Raw genomic sequence first — 18,890 nt, forward strand, 5'->3', positions numbered from 1 at the left:
CTGTCCCTGCCTCGTGCATGGCGCCCGCCAGATCACGGCACACGGGGGCCCGTCTCTCGCGACCTTCGAGACGTGGGCGGAGTGTCGAACAGTCTCGGGCACCAGTCGTTTGCATGCTTTAGCAGGCATCGAGCAGCTCCACCAGCATGCCGACGAGCGCCTTGTCGAGCAGGTCGCGCCAGCACATGTGCGTCTCGCTCATGCGCTTGAAGGCGTCGGCGGGGTTGGGGTTGCGGAGCTATCAGCTAAGAAACCACCGCGTTGGGTGGATGAGGGCTGTGGAAAGGCTTTTAGAAACGGCGGCGTGCCGCGGAATCCTGTTTTCTTAATGCCCGCAACCCACTGTACGTTCTAGGCTCAGCCTCACGCGAAAAGAATTTTACCGGCATGCAACTCAAGTGCAACTCTTAATGGTCCAAAACTGTCGCTCATACGCTGTCAAGAAAATTCAACAACAAACGAGCGAAGCTCCCTCGCAGCGGAATGTTGTGGCCCTGCGTCGCCTGTGTGGGGGGGCACACGCGGCCGGACGCAACACGCACGCGCCATCAGTACGTACTAGCGCTGTACCAGAGGGCTACCGGCGCTATCTCAGTGTACATGAGACCAGAGTCCCAGACCCAGACCAAGAAGAGAAAAGTAACGCGGACCCCTGAAGAGATGGTGCCCGCGCTCAGTTGTACCGCTCGGCGCCGCCAAACCAGTCAAAGGGTGTGTCGTCGAGGCAGACGACGACGGACTGCGTCTCGGTGTACTCGTGCAGCGCCTCCCACCCGTTCTCGCGTCCGACGCCCGAGTGGCCGAACCCGCCCCACGGTGAGCTCGGGTCGTTGCGGTGGTGCGCGTTGACCCACACGATGCCCGCGCGCACGCCCTGTGCGACGCGGTGCGCACCTGCGGACTTGAACACGCCGGAGTCAGGGTGTCGTGCAGTGTATTCGGAGCACTGCGTGAATACAAGGGCCCCGAGTACAGCTGAATACAGCTGAATGCGTGTCCTCTCGAGTACTCGTCGGGAAGCGCGGATCTGTCTCCAGCTTCTGGGGGTGTGCACGAGCGACGTCGCGCGTCCAGACCGCAGCGCCGAGCCCGAAGCGCGAGTCGTTGGCGAGGGCTAGAGCGTGCGCCTCGTCTGCAAAACCGACCAGCGTGACGCACGGCCCGAAGATCTCCTCCTGGAAGCAACTGAAGTGCGGCTGCACGTCGCCAATCACGGTCGGCTCGACGAACCAGCCCGCCTAGGCCTCGCCCAATCTCGCCGGTCAGTCTCGGGTCATCTCGGGTGCTCGGCCGGCTCGACCCGACCACCGCCCGCCTCGCACCCCGCCGCGCTCGACCGCACGCCGCCGCACAGGAGCGTCGCGCCCTGCGGCGCCGCGGTCTCGACCAGGGACAACACGCGCCGCATCTGAAGCTCCGAGACGAGCGGGCCCATCTGGGTGCCGGCCGCCATCGGGTCGCCGAGCACGATACCCTTCGCCTTGGCGACGAGCCTCTCGCGGAAGGCGGGCAGCAGCGCCTCCTGCACGAGCACGCGCTTCGCGGAGATGCACGTCTGCCCGCTCGCGACGAAGGCGCCGAAGGCCACGCCTGCGGGGCGTGCCGTGGACACGTTGTGGACGTGTCCTGGACATGCATGTGTCCCGCCGCCTCCCTGAGCCGCGCCGTTGACGGCTTGCTCGAGGTCGGCGTCGGCAAAGACGAGGACAGGCGCATTGCCGCCGAGCTCCATGCACACACGCGCCAGGTTGCGCGAAGCCGCCGCCGCCGCCAGCATGCCCGTCTCGGTGCCACCCGTCAGGTCGAGCTTGGCCACCGTCGCGTGCTCAGCGAGCGCCTTGCCCGCCACGGCGCCGAGGCCGCACACGACATTGAGGACGCCCGCCGGCAGGCCGGCGGCGGTGAAGATGCGGGCGAGCTCGAGGACGGCGACGGGCGCCAGCTCGGAGGGCTTCACCACCACCGTGTTGCCCGCGGCGAGCGCCTGCGCGCATATGTACGGGCGAGCGCCTTGCCTGGGACCTGCCTGGTCTGGCGGTCGCTCTCGACTGTCCGTGGTGCGATGGGGCTCTCAAAGAGAAGGCGAGTGTGTGTGTGTGTGTGTGTGTGTGTGTGTGTGGTGTGTGCGCGCGCTCCCACGGACAAATGGGGGCCCAGGGTGTGTGATTGAGTGTGCACTCTCTTCTCGCTCGCTCTTGAGTTCTCTTCCCGCACCGGCGCAATCTTCTTGAGCGCGATCAGCAGCGGGTGGTTCCACGGCGTGATCAGCGCGCACACGCCGAGCGGCACGCGGCGAACATAGTTGAGGTGCTTCGCGTCGGAGAAGGGCGGCACCTGCCCTTCCATACCTTGCGCCAGCGCCGCAAAGTGCTCGAGCCACTCTGGCAGTCGCGCCAGCTGCGCGCGCATCTCACGCACACACCGCCCTGTCTGCCGGCTCTCCGCCTCGGCGAGCCAGCCAATCTCGTCGGTCAGCAGCTGTGCCGTCTTGAGCAGCACGCGAGCTCGCTGGCGGGGCTGCAGGCCCGACCATCGGCCGTCGGCGAACGCCGCCGCCGCCGCCGCAACCGCCACATCCACGTCTGCGGCCTTTGCGGCCGCGACGGTGGTGACCAGCGACTGGTCGAACGGAGAGCGCACTTCGAGCATCTCGTGGCCTCCGACTACCTCGGCGCCGTCGATGTAGTGCCCGTACGTTGGCTTCATGGGGAGCAGCGGCTGTCTGCTTAGCAGCGAGTCGACTGTCTGCTACAGACCCGCGTATTGGGCCGCAGCCACACCCGATGGTCCTGTTGGTTTTCAAAAAAATCTCTGTTGTTTGACAGGCCGCGAGTCGGTGGGAAGGTTCTCCCATCCCTCCCTTGGGTTGTCTGCTTTCTTTCTTTCTTTCTGGGAAGGTATCAGTGAAAAAAAAACGTCACCGCAGTAGGCACAGGACATGTAGTTGTCATGTGACAGCTCGAGAGACACGGGCCCGAACACGCCATATATCTCACAACAACTCCGACTTGAGCTAGTCCGGCCCAAGCGACCTCCCAGAGTTGGTCTGGCGCATCTGCTGCACCCCGAGGAGAGCGTCCGCGTGCGATGCCACAAGAGTCAACGACTCTGACGATGCGTGAGCGGACTGCTTCCTCTCGAGGGACCCGAGCCTCTCCGGCGAATGCGGAAAGGACAGCGACGCCTCTGACGCCTCCGACGCGGCGCAGTCCGTGTCTGCATCATCGGCGGCAGCCTCGCTCGCCCGCGTCGACGGCCGGGTCGAGCCGACGCTCTCGCTGTCTCTCCTCCTGCCCCGCTGCGTCTTCAGCCCGGAGAAGGTTCGGGCGAGCGTCGAGGTTGGCCAGGACAGACCGACGGCGGGCTTCTGCGCGCTCTGGCGCTTGCTCTTCTTGCCAGCACCGCGCCAACTGCTCACCGGCTGAAAGCTCGACGAGGAGTCAAAGCTGGCCTCCTCAGGCGCGGCGTCGGCCATCTGCGTCCGCCGCGTCTCAAAGGCCGGGCTGCTTTGGAGCAGCACCAGCGCCCCCTTGGCCTCCACCAGCGAGTCGTACAGCTGCCGCGCCGCGGCCGCACTGCCGCAGCCGACGTGGACGCTCCCCTCGGCGGCGCGCAGCCAGAACGCCGAGGGTCCCTCGACGGTGGGCGAGGAGTCGTCCCTGGCGGCGGCGGGGACGGTCGAGCTCCGCCGCGGCAGCGCGCTCGAGCGCTGGAGCGACTCCTCGGCCGCGCCCTCCACCGCCCACTCGAGGACTAGCTCCTCGACCCGGAACTGCATCCCGAGCTGCAGGCAGTTCTTATCGCGCCGCTCGGGGCGAGCCAGGAGGAGGAGGTCCGAGAAGAGGAGCAGCTTGTGCTCCTTGGGCGTGCCGCGCGCGCACGCCTCCCCCGCCCTCGCGCCCGCTCCTCCCCCACGGCTCGTCTTAGGCCTTGAGACTGCCACCTCCGCCTCCAGCACAAAGCGCCGCGATGGTGTGATGAGGCTGGCACAGGCGCCGCGCAGTCGCTCGTGTACCTCTAGCATCTTGACGCGCGACTCGGCGTCCCGAACCATCTTGTTGACGTTGTCCGCCATCCCTCGCACCTTGTCGTTCGCCTGCAAGAGAAGCTCGATGGCGGGGTGGCGCCCGCACTGACCCGTGGCCTTTTTGAGCGCCGCGAGCAAGCCCTCGAGCAGCAGCGGGTAGCGGCAGAGGCGCTGCACCGGCTTGATTAGGCATGCCGCGAGACGCAGGTCGGCAAATCCGCCCGCCGCGCCGGCCGCACCGCCGTCCTCGGCCACCTCGGCCTCGAGCCGCCGGATCGTGGTGGCGAGGGTGCCGCCTTGGTCCGCCGTCAGCTTTGTCAGCCGCTCGAGCGCGGCGAAATAGCCCGAGCAATAGATGGCGTACGAGCGCAGGAAGGGCACGATGGTGAGGAATGCTCGTGCAACCGCCGCGACCGATTCCAACAAGCACGCGTCGCTCGTGGTGGCAAGGGCGCCCTGCAGCTGCTGCAGCAGCGCCTCGTTCACGCCGAGGATGATCTCGCACTTGCCAAAGATGACAGGCACGTCATCGCCGAGGAGCGGCTGTAGGGGTCGCATGTAGCGGTCGACCAGCGTCCGGAGGGCGATGCAGTACGCGCGCTCCGTCTCGAGGATCTCGCGGAGCGCGGCGTCCACCTTTGGCGCTGCGTCCTTGGTGAGCGTCTCCAGAGCCGGAGCCGAGCTCGACTGCGGCTCTGGCTGATCGCGCTCGTCCGACGCCGCACTGTGCTCGTCGCCGCGAGAGCTTGTCCGGGGAACCGTCTTCCGAATCTCGGCCACCATTCCCACCACGCGCTGCTGCATCTCACCCGTCGGGAGTGAGGCGTCGGGCAGAGGTGTTGGTGGCGCTGGCTTGGACCGCGGAGTGATGGCCAGCGGCCGCTCGGCGTCGCGAACGCTTCCTTCGCCAGCGGTATCGTCGTCGACAGGGCGACTGCTGGAGCAGCCCATTGCTTGTGGAAGGCGAGCGAGGCGTCTCGCAGCTGGATGGGTCCCTTGCCACGTGTCACCATCGATGGATACGCCGTCCCTGCCACCATGCCGCTCTCCCCACTCACATAAACGCACAACCCCGGGCCCGAAATCGCACACAGACAGTCAGACATGCAACACGGGGTCCCAGGGCAACATCATAGGAATTCCTACTCACTAATAACTACCCCACGTGAGCTTGCCGCTCGACGCCGCGGTGAGTAGTTCAGGTAATGTGGCGGTTAGAGAGAGTGTGAGAGAGAGTAGCTAGTAATCTTCATAGACTTGCGAACAGACCCAATAGGGCAAGGAGCACGAACCCTGCAGAAAAGATGCGCGGCTTCGCTTGCCTGCTCCTGGTGATCGAGAGCGGCGCGCTATCGCTCAGTACGAATTCGGCGCCGTCACGGGTGTGTCCGGCGGCGCGTGCTGCGCTCTCGCCTCTTCCTCCAGCCGTGCTCTTACCACGGCTCCGCCCGGCGCGCGTGCTGGCGCCGCCGATGGCGTGCATGAAGCGTGCCGACCTGCCGTCGGAGGAGGAGATTTCGGCGGTGCAGTGGCTTGGCGGCGCGGGAGGCGGCCTCGTCTGGAGCAAGCTCTTTGGAGGCTCCCTGCTCTTTGGTGTGCTGGTGCGCCTCCGCCCTCGCTGCCACTCCCTCACCGCCTCTCCCTCACCGCCTCTCCCTGACCGCCCGCCCGTCTGCCTTCGCGCCCACGGCAGGCGGGTGTGCTGGCGGCGCGGGCGGTGGCGCACTCGCACTCAAAGGCGGGCACGTACCTGCGTGAGGCGGGATGGCTGGCGTACGAGCGGTACCGCGTCGCCAGGCGGCTCGCCGTCGACGCGTGGGGCTGGGCGGGCAGCGAGGCGCGCCAGGTGGGCGTGCCGCCGCCGCGCGAGCTGCAGCGCATGGCTGTTGAGCTGCTGCGCCGTGCGGTCACCGAGCTGCGGGCACTCTACAAACGGCCACACGCAGACCTCCCCACAACACACGCGCCCACCACAGGTCTGGGAGGCGTCCCCGTAGGCACTGGACGCGCGGTCGCGCGCGAGCGAACGCTTGCTCGAGCGCCTCGCCCCGGTGCGGCAGCGGCTCGCCGCCGTGTCGGCGCGCGGGCTCGAGCTGTGGCGCGCCTCGCCTCTGCCGGCCGCGTGGTGAGAACAGAATTTAGATGCGCACGCACACGGCAGGGAGGCGGTCGTCTCGTGCGGGGGCAGCCGAGATGCAGCCACCGAGGTGTGTGGCCGCGAGGCGTGGCCGAGATGTGGCCGCTTGCGCTGCCATTCGCTCCACCCTCTGCGCTTCGCCCCGCAGGCAGCAGAGCGGCGTGCCCGATTCGGTGCGCCGCTTCAGGCAGCGCGTGCACGAGCGGCGGGAGGAGGAGGTCCGCCGCCAGAGCAGCGGCGGCTTCTGACCTGCGAGCGAGCTGGACATCCGCTCCTCTTCTCGCCCCTCTACCGCATTTGGCCGTGGGCCGCGCGGGGCTCTGAGCAAAGGGCTCACGCGGCCCTTCGTCGCGGTATGCCTCGTGGGAGAGCGCAGTGGGCTGCTTGCCGTTTTTCGAGGAGCGGGCGCAACCCCGTTTCGGGGCGCAGTAGAGAGGCTTCTTGCTCTTGCTGTCTCCATAGAGCCATTCCTTCTCTTTCGCCTTTGCTGCCTGTCGGTGAGTCTGCGTGGCGACCTCTTAGCGAGTGCATGTGCATGGGTAGGCTCCGAGCTGCGACAGCCGGATTGTACTCTTTCTCGTTCATAGAGCTCTGGATCAATCAACACGGTGACACAACAGACTACGCTTGCGTATAATGCGGCGATAAAACGCGCGCGGACGCCCGCCGGAGACCGCTGTGTGTGTGTGTGCGTATACGGTATAGAGCGCTCTCTTGCGGCATTGGTGTGCTTTCCGACCCAGACACGCTTCATGTCCGCGTTTGAATCAACACTCCACCTGTGCTCTGAAAGTGCTCTGATAGTGTGCCATGGGCAGTGCATTGGACAAGCATACGAGGGGGGGGGGGGGGGGCGGAATGGACTCTGAGTCTCTCACTCCTGGACAATATTTGACAAGCAATCGGTATCAGCCAACTGCAATGCTGGAGGTTGGCGCGGCGTTGCACTCGCACGCTCAGCGGTGCTCTTTGCGTGTGGTGCCGAAGCTCACCCAGCTGCAGCGACGGCGGTCGTCAGGCGAAGTGGTCGGCGAAGGAAAGGGAGTTTTTGCCGCTTGCGAGTTGAGGAAGGCATCGGCTAGCTTGTCGGCGGAGCATTTCCGCCGGACCGACACCTGGTACCCATCCTGGTCGTTAAAAAGGCGATCGGGCAGCCCGTCGAGCAAAGATGGCATCGCAGCTGGCTCGAGAGGCGGCTCGCGGGCTGGGTGCTTGTGCTCGTTATTTGGCAGTCGCTTCGCTGGGCCGCGTCGAATTCTTTTTCATTTACACTTGCGCATGCATGCATCGGTACCAAACCACACCCGGCACACGCGCGAGGCGGTGGGAAGAACCCCTCGCGCGCTCGCTCGTGTTGATATATCTCTCTACAACGCGCCGTTGAACTCGCAGGGAAGAGCAGGTGGGCGCCATGGAAGGTGGTCAGAGCCTCCAGGTGCGGCGGAGAGTGAGCGCCGGAACCTCGCCGGCCTCCGCGCCGGAGCCCGACAGGCCCGCCCACGGCGCCCGCCGCGCCAGAGGGAGCGTGGCCACCGCCTGCCAGTCCGCCCCCTTGTCGACGCGAGCGTCCGAGTAGGTGAGGCGGAGCAGCCGCTTCGCGCCGACGAGCCTCGCCTGCAGGCCGCGGCCCTCCATCACGTGGCGCATCCCGACCTCGCACGTCACGCCCGCTGGCGTGCGGTCGACCTGCAGCGAGATGGGGCAGCGCCGGAAGAGGTTGCCGCGGCCGACCTTGAGGCGGAGCGTGTTCTTCTGCGGCAGCCACATCGGCTGGCAGTTCACCGGCCCAAGGCAGACGAAGCTCGACAGTTCCTTCAGGCTAACGGCGTCCCTTTTGAAGCCCTCGGCGAGCGGCGCGGCGTGGACGCCCTCGCCCATCAGCAGCGCGCGGCCAAGCGGCAGGGAGAGGCGGAGGCGCGAGATGCGAGTGCTGCGGTCGTGCGAGAGCGGGTGCTCGGCCGTCAGGTCGTAGCTGACGCCGGCGGCAACGCCCGACGCCGAGACGGCCGACACCCAGTTGGGAGCCTCGACGCCCTTTTCGAGCGGCAATTCGTAGTCGACTCTGAGGTTAACGTAGTCGGAGGCCCGCTCCCAGGTCGCGCGGCCGCCAAAGGCTCCGGGGTTGTCGCCAAGAAGGTTGGAGGTCGTCAGCTCGAACCGCTTTGCCGCGAAGCCGGGGCTCAGCTGGTGGTCCTTCATTCGGTCGGTTGACGAGCGCTGCTTGGTTCTGCTGTGCAGCTGTGAGCGCTGTCAGAGCGGTGTTTCGAGCCTTTGACGTCGCCCAATCACTCCCCACGTGAGAGCTTTTCCCCCTCCTTTTTTTTTGCCGCTCTCACGTCGCAGATCACTCCCATCCACGCGAGGAACCCACACAGCGCCTCCTCCATATCAGAACGCCCCTCATCAAGCTCAAAAGAATTCTGCAGCCAGGCCGGCACGACGTCGCCGCTCGCCTCTCCGCCTCTCTCCATGTCCGCCTCATCCTCCAGCATGCCCTCGTCGTCCTTGAGGGACCCGCGGGCCGACGCGGCTGCGATGTCCGACGACGAGGACGAGGTCGCAGCGCAGGGCGGCAAGCGGCAGCGCGGGCGCGACGGCGCCGCTGTCGAGGCGCCGCCGCAGTTTGAGCCGCTGAGCGCGCAGGAGGCTGCGGGCGGCAAGTCGGAGTTTCGGCGCGTCTCGGTGCCGCCGCACCGGTACACGCCGCTGAAGAAGGACTGGATGCAGCTCTACACGCCCATCGTCGAGCAGCTCAAGCTCGACGTGCGCATGAACCCGCGCAAGCGCTGCGTCGAGCTCAAGACGTCGCAGCACACGGCCGACATCGACGTGCTGCAGAAGGCGGCCGACTTTCTGCGCGCGTACATGCTCGGCTTCGCGGCGGCGGACGCGGTCGCCATCCTGCGCGTCGAGGACCTGTACGTCGAGTCGTTTTCGGTGACCGACGTCAAGATGCTCAAGGGTGACCATCTGGCGCGAGCGATCGGGCGGGTGGCGGGCAAGGACGGCAAGGCCAAGTTCGCCATCGAGAACGCGACGCGCACGCGCATCGTCCTCGCGGAGAACAAGGTGCACATCCTCGGCTCCTTTGCGCGCATCAAGGTGGCGCGCGACGCCGTCTGCAACCTCATCCTCGGCTCACCAATCTCAAAAGTGCAGACGAACCTGCGAACCGTCTCGAGCCGGCTATCGCAGCGCATGTAGCTACCGCGGGGCCGAATGGGCGAGGTACCAAGTGATGTATATGGTGGTGAGCAGCGAGGCCACACTTCCGCCTTGTGGTTGTACGCTCGAGGGGGCGAGACGAGTCTGGGTGTCAGAGAGCGCGCGCGTATGCATGTAGATGTGTAGGCCTCTGGCCACTACACGGCCGGAGCCGCGTCCTCGGTCTGTGGTCATGATCGAAAAAGAGGTGCGCGTGGCGCGTGGCGGGGGCGTGCCCGCGCGGCCGCGGTGCGCGCGAGACCGAGAGGGTGTCCGCGGGACCGCGCGGGCGCGCGCCGCGCGAGAGAGCGAAAAAGAGAGAGAGCAGAGACGAGTCAGAGCGGAGCGGAGTGAGAGACCCCGACCGCGCGAGACCGCGCCGCGTGACCACAAAAAGTCCACGTGACTCGTGACGATGTGCACCGTTTCATCGACCGCACGAGGATCACGACCACATGGGTGCGCACAGCCACAGGGCTCGTAACCCCTTCTCGTTCTCGGGCGAGAGGGGCCCGGGGCCACACGCACAGCACACGCACCGCCAACGCAAGTGGACAGCGCGAGAGCGCGACAAGGATGTGTGTATGTGACTGGTGTGTGATGTAATAAATAAATAAAACGGACACCTCTACTAGGGGAGATGGGTAAAAAGGAACAGGTCCCCGCCCGTGCGATCTTTGTGCAGGCTTCTTTGTTGATGTATGTAAGAGCCGGATGCTTAGGCCGGATGAAGAATACCGCAGATCGGACCGGCGCCGATCGAGAGTTAACAGCGGCAAAACAGCGGCAACAAAACTAAATCACAGAGTGTGGGGGGGCCAGCTAGGTAGGGGGCCAGAGGGGGGGCCCGCCGGCTGAGAATTCTTTTCGCTTGTGTTACGTGCCAGTCCACGCCCCCCCCCTTGCCGTGTCAGTGTGCACACAGAGAGGCTTAAATTCTAAGAATTCTTTTCCTGCCAGTGCTGTGAGAGAGGCTTGTACTTGGAGCACTTGGGGAGTGCAGTCATTAACCTCACACCCAGGGCCGGGGTGCGGGGAGCTAAGAAGCGCACCCAGGAGCGCTCCAGCGCGGGCCTGGGCCCCCTGGCTTTAAAGGGTGGGCCCTGGGGCGCCTGCGGCTTAAACGGCTTAAAACCTGCCCGGGCAGGTTTTAAGAGCTGCTGGGCCGCCGCGATTCCTTAAACGGTCTTCGCCCTTTTACGTACACATTTCGAGCGAGTGAAAACCAACTCCTGAGCACGGCGCCGCAGGCGCCTGTTGATAGGTCCAGGTGATAGCCCTGGATGGGCAATGCATTCGCCTACTTGGGCCTCAGATCGCCCGACCGCGTCCCGGTGCTCTGTGGTCGGATTTGTGACGCCGCCGCACCGCGCCGCGGCCGGGGGCCCGCCGGAGGACGAGGATGGCCGTGACGGACCGGGACGAGCTCTGGGAGGTTCAGTGTCAGTGAGTATATTGAAGAGACTGACCATGTGCACAATATCTTGACTGAGAGCTAAGCCAGGGGAGGCGATGCCGGGGCCGTACAGCAGCTTAATGGTGCTTCGCCGGCGTAGAAGCGGCCGCGGAGGGCTCCGGGTGCCTGAAAAAGACGAGTTACGTGGGCTGTGGGAGAGTTACTGTCGACTCAAACGACACTGTGGCGTGATCCTCTCATATATGGCTAAATAATTGACCGAGCCGTTTTAAAGTTCCACCGCTACGACTGGAGATATATCGAGATTTGGTCACCATGTCCATGACCCTTATGACGCGAAAGGGTTAAACGCTTAAAAGGTGCGGGAGAGCTCCCGAGGTCGATGGTCCGGGAGGCTCCCCCGGTAGACGCCGGAGGCCGGGAAGCTGGCTACAGTCAGCTAGCACGCGTCCCCTGCGAGTATGGCTCCTGCCAGTGCACCAGACTTACAGATGTGTCTTCAGAGGCGGGTTTGTGCCTAATTTTTGCAGTAACCAGTATTGGAGAAACGGCGACAAATGCCGGTGAGGCCGATTTTCTTAAACGGTCTTAAAAGAGGGACCCCCCGCGCCTGCAATCTCTTAAATGGCAATTTAAGCCCCCAAACCTCCTCATTTCTTAAAAGCTCTTTAAAAAATCCGGCCCTCAGAACCCTAGGGGTCCCCTAAGCGCTAAGGCGCGGGCCGGATGGGGTTGCGGGCTAGAGAGCCCAAGCCCTGGGGGGGCCGGGGTGCGCGTTCGCAGGCATGCATTTTACGAATTATTTTTCGCCAGTCTCGTGCCTAGTGTCGTAGAGTTGCCTGGCAAAGGTTCGATTCTAGAATTTTTTTGTCGGCGCGCCTCATATGGACGCGCGAACCACCGCTGCCCTCCGCAGTCGGGACGCTCGCATCCGCGAGCAGAACATCCAGCTGAGCGAGCAATACGCGCAGCTGAGCCAGCAGCAGGCCGAGGCAGTGGCCGAGCGGCGCCAGCACGCCGAAGAGGCGAGCCAGCTGGTGAGGCGCAACGTTCGCCTCGTGAAGCGCGTCAACGAGCTCGCACGGGCGAGAGAAGAAGCGGAGCGCAGCGCATTCGAGCTTCGAGCTGAGCTGCAGCGAGTTACCGAGCTGTACCACAATACGGAAGAACTCGCCGAGTCGCTCGATCGCCGCCTGCGGGTCGACGACGTCCCTGACCTGGACGAGACGCGGTACGACGCTGCCGCGACGCCGACTCGCACGCTCGTGGGCTTGGAGGAGGGACTGGACTCACCTGCTGAGCCGCCCGCCACGCCGAGCTTCTCCCTGCCGACGCGGCCGCTGCGCACGTTTCAGCGCCGCGGCGGCCTCCACGCACCAGCTCTGTCACTCCTCTCGCCTCTCGTCGAGTGCAGCACGGGCGGCACGGCAGGCACGGCAGACGTGCTCAGTCCGATTCGGCCGGCCGCCGCCGCTACTCGGAGGGGGCGCCCGCTTCACTCGCCTCTGAGCGAGCCGCGCCGGAGCAAAGAGGCGTTGCCCTCGCCGCTGCACGACCTGGCCGCCGTGCCGTCTGCAACCATTGACCTGGCGCCAGCAAGCCGCTCTTTGCGCCTGCCCTTCACTCCGTCCAAGGCGGCGCTCTCAGCCCTGGCCGGGACCACCGTGCCGGCAACTGCAGAGGCACGGGTCCAGGTACTCGCCGACCAACGCCAGTCGGTTGGCCAGTCGCACCCTCGAGCGGTCGTCGCTCCACCACGCAAGGCAGCGAATGGAAGAGCAGGAGAGCCCTCCCTGGGCTCAACGGCGGGCCTGCGTGAAGTCAATCGAAACCTATCCGGCGGTTCCCCAAAGGGGGTCGCCTTTCAGTTCCTCACCGCGTCCGAGAGCGAGCAAGACCGGTTGGCCGGGCGACTCTTCGGGCGTTGAGAAGATCCTGATGGAGAGCTGTCAAGCGGTGGGGCGGAACAGTTTGCGGGATGCAGCGCTCAACGCCGCAAGCTTTTCTTTTGCAGCGCGAGGAGGACTCTGGACAGCAGGTGGAGCAAGGCTGTCTGTGTGAGACTGAGTGAGAGCCCGGCGGCCGCGCGCGCGATGGCCCGCCCGGCCGCCGCGCACGCGAAGCCGCCCCCCACCCCGGGACCGACACTTCGCACGCAGAGACCAGGCTTCCAGAGCTCTTGGCGACAGCGATCGGCGTACCCGTGGCGGTACCGTGTATGTTTTCTGTCTGTCTCGGCTGATCTGTCTGTCCTTCCTTCTCGCTTCTGTCTGTCTGTCTGTGTGTGTGTGTGTGTGAATGTGACATTCATTTGAAATTCATGAGGACTCGGTGGCAGCGAGCTCCAACATCCATTGCTCGGAGATGAAGCCCTCGCCTCCGACCTTGACCATGCGCCTGCCAAAACGGCGATTGCCATGCCACGGCACAGCCGCAGCCGCCGGCGGGCACGGCAGTTCCAAGCGCGAACTTCACGACGACGGGCGCAGACGACCGGCATGGGTGCCGCGGCGAGCAGCGGCAGCGGGCGCAGGTCCGGACGGCGCCGAGAGAGTCAGCCATCTACCTTCACGTCGCTGCTTCGGCGGTGCCTCTGCCTCCCCGAGAAGCCGACACAGCGGCAGAGGCGGCCGCTGGTCCTCCGCGGGAAGGGTTCTCGCAAGGCAGAGCGGGACCGGAGGGGAGGGACGGGGAAGGCGACGGCCGAGGAGAAGGAGTCGCTCACAGGTGGCCGTGGACGAAGCGTGCGCCATGCGCCCCAGGCAGAGATGAGCAAGCCCCTTCGCCGCGCAGCCGTTAAGGCGAGCACGCCCGCGCTGGCCCGCATGCCATCCCGCCCGCGCGAGCATTCCTGTCTTGATCGCAGGAGTGCAGCGACAACGATTCGGGCGTGTCGATCACCCTCCACTCTCAGATTCGGAGCCACGCCATTTCGAATCAGCCGGGGGCTCACGCATCGTTCGGAAACGAGGAGCGTCCGATGCTGGACGAGCGGCCGGCAGAGGGCGACGAGGCGATGAGCATGGTTGGAAGACCAGTGCACACGATGAGCAGCAAGTGGAAGCGCAGCTCCGGGGGCGATGATGCGATGACCTTGGTTGGCCGTCCCCTCTACCCCGCCGCCCGGACCGACGGAGACGACTTAATGAGCATGGTTGGGCGGCCTCTTCACGTCTCGGGCAACAGGTGGAACATCTCGACCGGCCCGACCTCTGAGCCTGTGCCTATCAGCGCGCTCGATGCCGACGAGGCGGACGAGGGGTATTTTGACGAGGCTGATGAGGCCGCTGCACGTGACGAGTCCGTTGCCCGGGCCGACTGCCTTGCTCGTGATGGTGCCTGCGCACTTGAGATTGCGCAAGGCGAGGCATGGGGTGTGCAGATGCAGGTGTCGGCGGGCCTGGGCAAGTACCACGCCGCAATGGCTGCGGCGCGCGAGGAAATCAACCTCGCGACGCGTGACGTTGGCCGGGTCGGCCCCGCGACCGGGCGCAAGTTCAGGCGCTGCGTGTACGACACAGAGCTGGAGTGACTTACATTTGTCGAGAAGGTGGTTGCGCAACCAAGTCTCGCTGTCTCTCCTCAGAGCAGCATCTCAATGGACGGGCACCGTGGAGTGAATCTTGGAGGCGGTGCAAAGCATGCTGCGATCACCCAGTCCTGTGTCTGAGGTGTGTGAGTTGTATGTCTTGGTTTTCTTGCCGGCGCACACATACCTCATACGGCTTTTTACCGAGCGTTATTTGCGCGCCTTCTCTCTGACTCTCTATAGGCCACCCTTAGACGCGGCTGTCCGGCCTGTTGCGTCCTTTCCACACTTTAACCCCCAGCCGTGCTATCTACTAATCGGCGGCAACGGTGGTTTTGGTGGTGGGAGCCTCTGGAGCAAGCCCTCAGCCTCCTCGTCCGCAGCCGAGGGCGCCGGCCCCGGGTCAGGCGCTACTTTCGCAGTGCTTCGCGCTGCTGCGTCTGACCCACTCCCAACGGCCTCTTCCGCCACCTTGATGCCCAGCTTCTCTTTCCTTCGGTCGCACACGTAAATTGTATCCATCGACACGGCCAGCACCTGGCAGGTGGAGGACGTGATAAAGAAGGCGAGCAGGAAAACAAGAACGCCAGCATAGACTGGTGAGTACTCGGCGACGTAGTCTGGCAAACTCTGCAAATAAAAGAAGGCGCTCACAGCGCAGCCAATGGGCGTGGTGAGCCCGATGAGCAAAAGAAGCAAGCGCTGAAGCACGGCATTGACGATGGTCTGAGCGCCCAGTAGACCAAATGCCTTCTTGCAAGACCAGCAAAAGCCGTCCCCCTCGACCGCCACGTAGATGAAGCCGTAAAATGAGATGAACGAGACCGTCTTGGTGATGCAGTACACGCAGCACTGCAAGCACTTGACAACGAGCTTGAGCAGTCGTTGCCGCTCAGAGGCGCCGCTTTTCTCGACCACGTATTCTAGCGCCTGCAGTGCAAGCTGCAGCAGGTTGCAGATGGCGATGACGCCCGCGCCAAACGCCATGGAGCCGAGATGTCGAGACAGCACCGTCCACAGCGACGAGCCGATGGCGCACAAACCGAGAGACGGGCACCCCCTGCAGCATGGCTTGGCGGGATGCCGAATCTGCTCGGCGTACCAGGCCGCAACGACACCGGCCATGGTGGTCCAAGCAACAGCGCGCACCGTCACGATAAACCAAAGGGTGAGGAACAGATGGATCACCACGAGCGTGGCCCTCGCCCCGAGGCCCCGCTCCTCCCAGGCGTAGTAGATGAAGTAGAGGCCGAGGACACCGTAAGTGAGTAGCGCCGACTGCGCCAGCATCCGGCCGAGGGGAAAGAAGATGATGGCCACCGCAGACTTGAAGATCTTGGTGCACCGCCGCAGCACGCTGATGAGTTTTTGGATGTAGCGGGCGCACAGGATCAGCACAATCACATTGATGGCAACGAGGATGATCTGAGCGACAGCGAGGATCGTCCAGAGTGTTTGCGCTTCCCCGGACGCCGCCGTGGTGTAGGCGGAGGTGCCGTTGTACACAGAGTCGAGCGAGGACTGGGCAGACTCTAGCAGGTCGGACGTCGACAGGCTGATGCTGGTCCCGTTGAGGGCGTCATCGAGCGCATCGGCTGCGGCGTCGAGCCAGCCCGCCCGCAAGGCGAAGTAGATGGCGAGCAGAATCATGAACAGCACCTCGGCAATAATCAGACCGACGATGACGGGGCCAGCAAAGAGCCACAGAAAGAGGGGCCAGACGAACGCGAGGGCCAGAGGCACCGCCACTCCAAACACGAGGAGGGCCACCAGTCCATCGCCTGTCCCCACGCCCTCCACCGCGCTCACAGCGCTGCTAATTGCTCCCGACAATGTCGCCAGATAGGCAGCGGACTCGTCGGTGCGGTCCACGGGCCGGTATGTGCGAGCGTCGTTCATCGCAAGCTCCAGGTCACATGCATTGCGCTGCTCGGAGCAGTCCGCGTCAGGCGTACCGTCCGCGCAGAGCTGCCAAGCAGAGCTAGTCTTACTTAATGGCTCGCCGCCGCTGCTGCTGTCATCGGGCGGTGGCAGCAACGGTGGCGGCGGCGATGGAGGCGGCTGCGAGGGCGGCGGCGGCAATGGTGGCAGCAGTGGGGGCGGTAGAGACGGCGGAGGCTTGGTGGGTGGCGGCGGTGCCGGTGGCGGCGGCGAGGGAGGGGGAAGTCCAGGCTGAGGTGGCGATGGCGGCGGCGGTGAAGGAGGGAGAGATGGCGCTGGAGGGAGCACGGGCGGTGGGAGCAATAGCGGCGGCCGCGAGGGCAGGGGTGTTGAGGGCGGGGGCGCTGAGGGTGATGGCGATGGCGGCGGCGGTAAGGGCGGCGGCGGTGATGGCGGCGGCGGTAAGGGCGGCGGCGGTGAGGGCGGTGGAGGTGAGAGCGGCAGCAGTGGCGGCGACAGGGACGGCGGGGGCAAGGTGGGCGGCGGCGGCGGCGGCAGTGGCGATGGCGGTGAGGGAGTCGGGACCACCACATCCTCCTCCGCATCTGGCGCGTAGCACGCAACGAGGCCACCGAGCGAGCTGACCAAGGCAGGATCGGTGCAGTTCGGAGATACGCAAAGCGCGACGGCGGCGAGCGCCTCTGCGGTCTGCGTCGGGAAGCAACGCGACGCGATCGAGGTGGTCGCATACGGGTAGAGCAGCTCGATCACCCCCTCACCGTCGGAGGTTGGGTATTCTGTGCCCCCGACGACAGTTGGCTTGTTAAGATCGAAGGTCTCTGGGCACGAGCTCACGCAGAGTCGCTCTGGATTGAATGCCCATATCGCACCAGAGGCGAGTGTTGCGCTCTGGCTGATGATATCGGACTCGAGCCGCGGGTAGATGACGGCCGCCATGTCCTCGACTGCGGTACCCGGCTTGCCACAGAAGTTGCCGTGCGAGTCGCTTGGATATATAAGGGCCTCGAGCAACGTCGGATCGCGCCGTATAGAAGCGTACGTGAGGGCCGCAGAGAGACCAAGGCCGGCTGCGAAAAGAGCGAGGCAGAATACGTCGGTGCACCAGCGTTTGCTGCGAGGCTCGAAGAGTGGCTCCTTCTTTTCGTCACCCGGCTTTGCATCCGTCGGACTGACGTCTTTCTCCTTCTCACTAATCGCACCGTCCTCTCTCTCGGAGCAACACGAGCAACGGCGGCACGCCATGATGCGACAACCGTCGCATGTGTAACCGTGGGAACTTCGGCATACACTGAGAAAGAAGAGAAAATGAAACTCAGGTGCGCGAGTAGGCGTCCAGAGAATTCTTTCTGTCCCGTTCCAATCCCAATGTGCCCGCCGCGGTGATCATGGCGCTACGCGAGCTGCCAACAACATGCACGGTCGTGGTTGGGTTGGAGTCCTCAGGCACGCGATATGTCGCACGCGAGCTCTCCCGGCTGCTCGGGGACAACTGCACTGCCGGAAGGCAACCAAAAGGACCCCGCGCCTCCGCTTGGAGTGCAGCGGGGTGTGCTTGGGACGGTGAGAGGCCGCCGTGCTGGGAAGGTCCCGATCGGCAGGTGGTACAGCATGTCTCGCTACCTTTCGGCGGCTTCTGCGGCTCGGGGACCGCGTACGTGTTGCAGCGTACCTCCATCTGTCACGGGAGCACGGAGGCCGGTCGATGGTTCCTCAACCTTTCTTCTCACCTTGATCAAAGCAATTGCCGGGCGGTGGTGGTGACGCGTGAGAAGGTCTTCACCCGTATCAGCAAGGTTACCCAGCACTGCCGCACCGATGTGCAGAGGAATCGCTCGGCCACTCTAGCAGCCGCCAACGCGAGCACCAACCTCTCCGCCGCCAAGGTGGCCGCAGTGCGAAGCCTGCGCAGCGACGCGGTGCGAGAGGAGGAAATTGGGAGGCAAATCCTGCGGGAGGCGATGGCCAGCGCTCCCGATCGCATCTTGGTCGTGCCGTACGACGAGCTGGAATGGTTGCGGGAGCACCATTGGGGTCGCATTGGGATATTCGTCAGGGGCGCACCATTCACGGCCGGGTTGCCCAGATTCCGGAGCGCAAACAGAAAATGGCTGATTGGCGGCAGGCAGCGTATGGACGACATGTTGGAACTCTCGGCGCCGCTCAGAGAATCTGGCATCATCAGCTCGGCAGACTTGCAAGCGCTTCCTCGACGGCCACCGACGCGCAACAGCAGCAGCATCCAGCGTCGAGGGTCCCCACTCGCCAGGTTTGGGCGACAGCACGTGCCAACTAGGAGGGTGAACGTGAGTAGAGCGCGCGGCCTGTCTCACCGCAATCACCTCGTCGCAGTGCGGCTCATGGTTGGAAACATCAGCGAAGCTACTGTTTCTCGGCGGTCCACAGGGGCCGCCTTGAGGCGGTGGAAGGATCTCAGCAGCGAGGCTGCGACGGTGTCTGCCAAAGCAAGGGCGGCTCAGGCAGCCGCGACAATGCTGTCGGGGTGGCTAAGGCAAAAGCGGCTCAGGGCTCGGTCGGAGATCATTGCTGCGAGTGGGCAGCTGAACTTGAGCCATTCTGATTTGGTTGGGTTGACTGACGCGGTTGCAGATTCGCCAGTGATTAGCCGTGCCTCGGTGAGACTTGCACTCGAGCGCGTAAAGTCTGGACGACAGCG

The 18,890-nt window shown here is 64.7% G+C and overlaps 6 protein-coding genes across 6 annotated transcripts; 3 read left to right on the forward strand and 3 right to left on the reverse strand.

Moving 5' to 3' along the window:
• Positions 1 to 389: 389 nt before the first annotated feature.
• Positions 390 to 2,694, reverse strand: ALDH4 (putative aldehyde dehydrogenase). The gene is made up of 5 exons (XM_005788074.1): positions 2,215 to 2,694; positions 1,658 to 1,984; positions 1,316 to 1,582; positions 1,055 to 1,238; positions 390 to 894 (listed from the first exon to the last, which is right to left on the reverse strand). Exons 1-5 carry the CDS (start codon positions 2,647 to 2,649, stop codon positions 674 to 676), a joined length of 1,434 nt encoding a protein of 477 aa, XP_005788131.1. The 5' UTR covers positions 2,650 to 2,694; the 3' UTR covers positions 390 to 673.
• Positions 2,695 to 2,935: 241 nt separating this feature from the next.
• On the reverse strand, positions 2,936 to 4,988 carry EMIHUDRAFT_455331 (hypothetical protein). The gene has a single exon (XM_005788061.1). The coding sequence runs from the start codon at positions 4,976 to 4,978 to the stop codon at positions 3,014 to 3,016; it is 1,965 nt and encodes a 654-aa protein (XP_005788118.1). The 5' UTR covers positions 4,979 to 4,988; the 3' UTR covers positions 2,936 to 3,013.
• Positions 4,989 to 5,331: 343 nt separating this feature from the next.
• Positions 5,332 to 6,412, forward strand: EMIHUDRAFT_227489 (hypothetical protein; the record flags this gene model as incomplete). The annotated part of the gene is made up of 4 exons (XM_005788062.1): positions 5,332 to 5,628; positions 5,721 to 5,933; positions 6,025 to 6,152; positions 6,313 to 6,412. The coding sequence occupies 4 exons, from the start codon at positions 5,332 to 5,334 to the stop codon at positions 6,410 to 6,412; spliced, it is 738 nt and encodes a 245-aa protein (XP_005788119.1).
• A 673-nt stretch (positions 6,413 to 7,085) lies between these two features.
• EMIHUDRAFT_313654 (hypothetical protein) lies at positions 7,086 to 9,368 on the forward strand (the record flags this gene model as incomplete). Its single annotated transcript, XM_005788063.1, has 2 exons — positions 7,086 to 7,094; positions 8,775 to 9,368. The coding sequence occupies 2 exons, from the start codon at positions 7,086 to 7,088 to the stop codon at positions 9,366 to 9,368; spliced, it is 603 nt and encodes a 200-aa protein (XP_005788120.1).
• Positions 9,369 to 11,669: 2,301 nt separating this feature from the next.
• On the forward strand, positions 11,670 to 14,317 carry EMIHUDRAFT_227493 (hypothetical protein; the record flags this gene model as incomplete). Its single annotated transcript, XM_005788064.1, has 4 exons — positions 11,670 to 12,685; positions 12,952 to 12,994; positions 13,217 to 13,318; positions 13,652 to 14,317. 4 exons carry the CDS (start codon positions 11,670 to 11,672, stop codon positions 14,315 to 14,317), a joined length of 1,827 nt encoding a protein of 608 aa, XP_005788121.1.
• A 303-nt stretch (positions 14,318 to 14,620) lies between these two features.
• Positions 14,621 to 18,455, reverse strand: EMIHUDRAFT_227494 (hypothetical protein; the record flags this gene model as incomplete). The annotated part of the gene is made up of 5 exons (XM_005788065.1): positions 14,621 to 16,282; positions 16,781 to 17,398; positions 17,470 to 17,504; positions 17,837 to 17,891; positions 17,997 to 18,455. 5 exons carry the CDS (start codon positions 18,453 to 18,455, stop codon positions 14,621 to 14,623), a joined length of 2,829 nt encoding a protein of 942 aa, XP_005788122.1.
• Between the last annotated feature and the right edge of the window lie 435 nt (positions 18,456 to 18,890).

The sequence above is a fragment of the Emiliania huxleyi genome (genome assembly GCF_000372725.1).
Source record: "Emiliania huxleyi CCMP1516 chromosome Unknown EMIHUscaffold_139, whole genome shotgun sequence".
Taxonomy (NCBI): domain Eukaryota; phylum Haptophyta; order Isochrysidales; family Noelaerhabdaceae; genus Emiliania; species Emiliania huxleyi.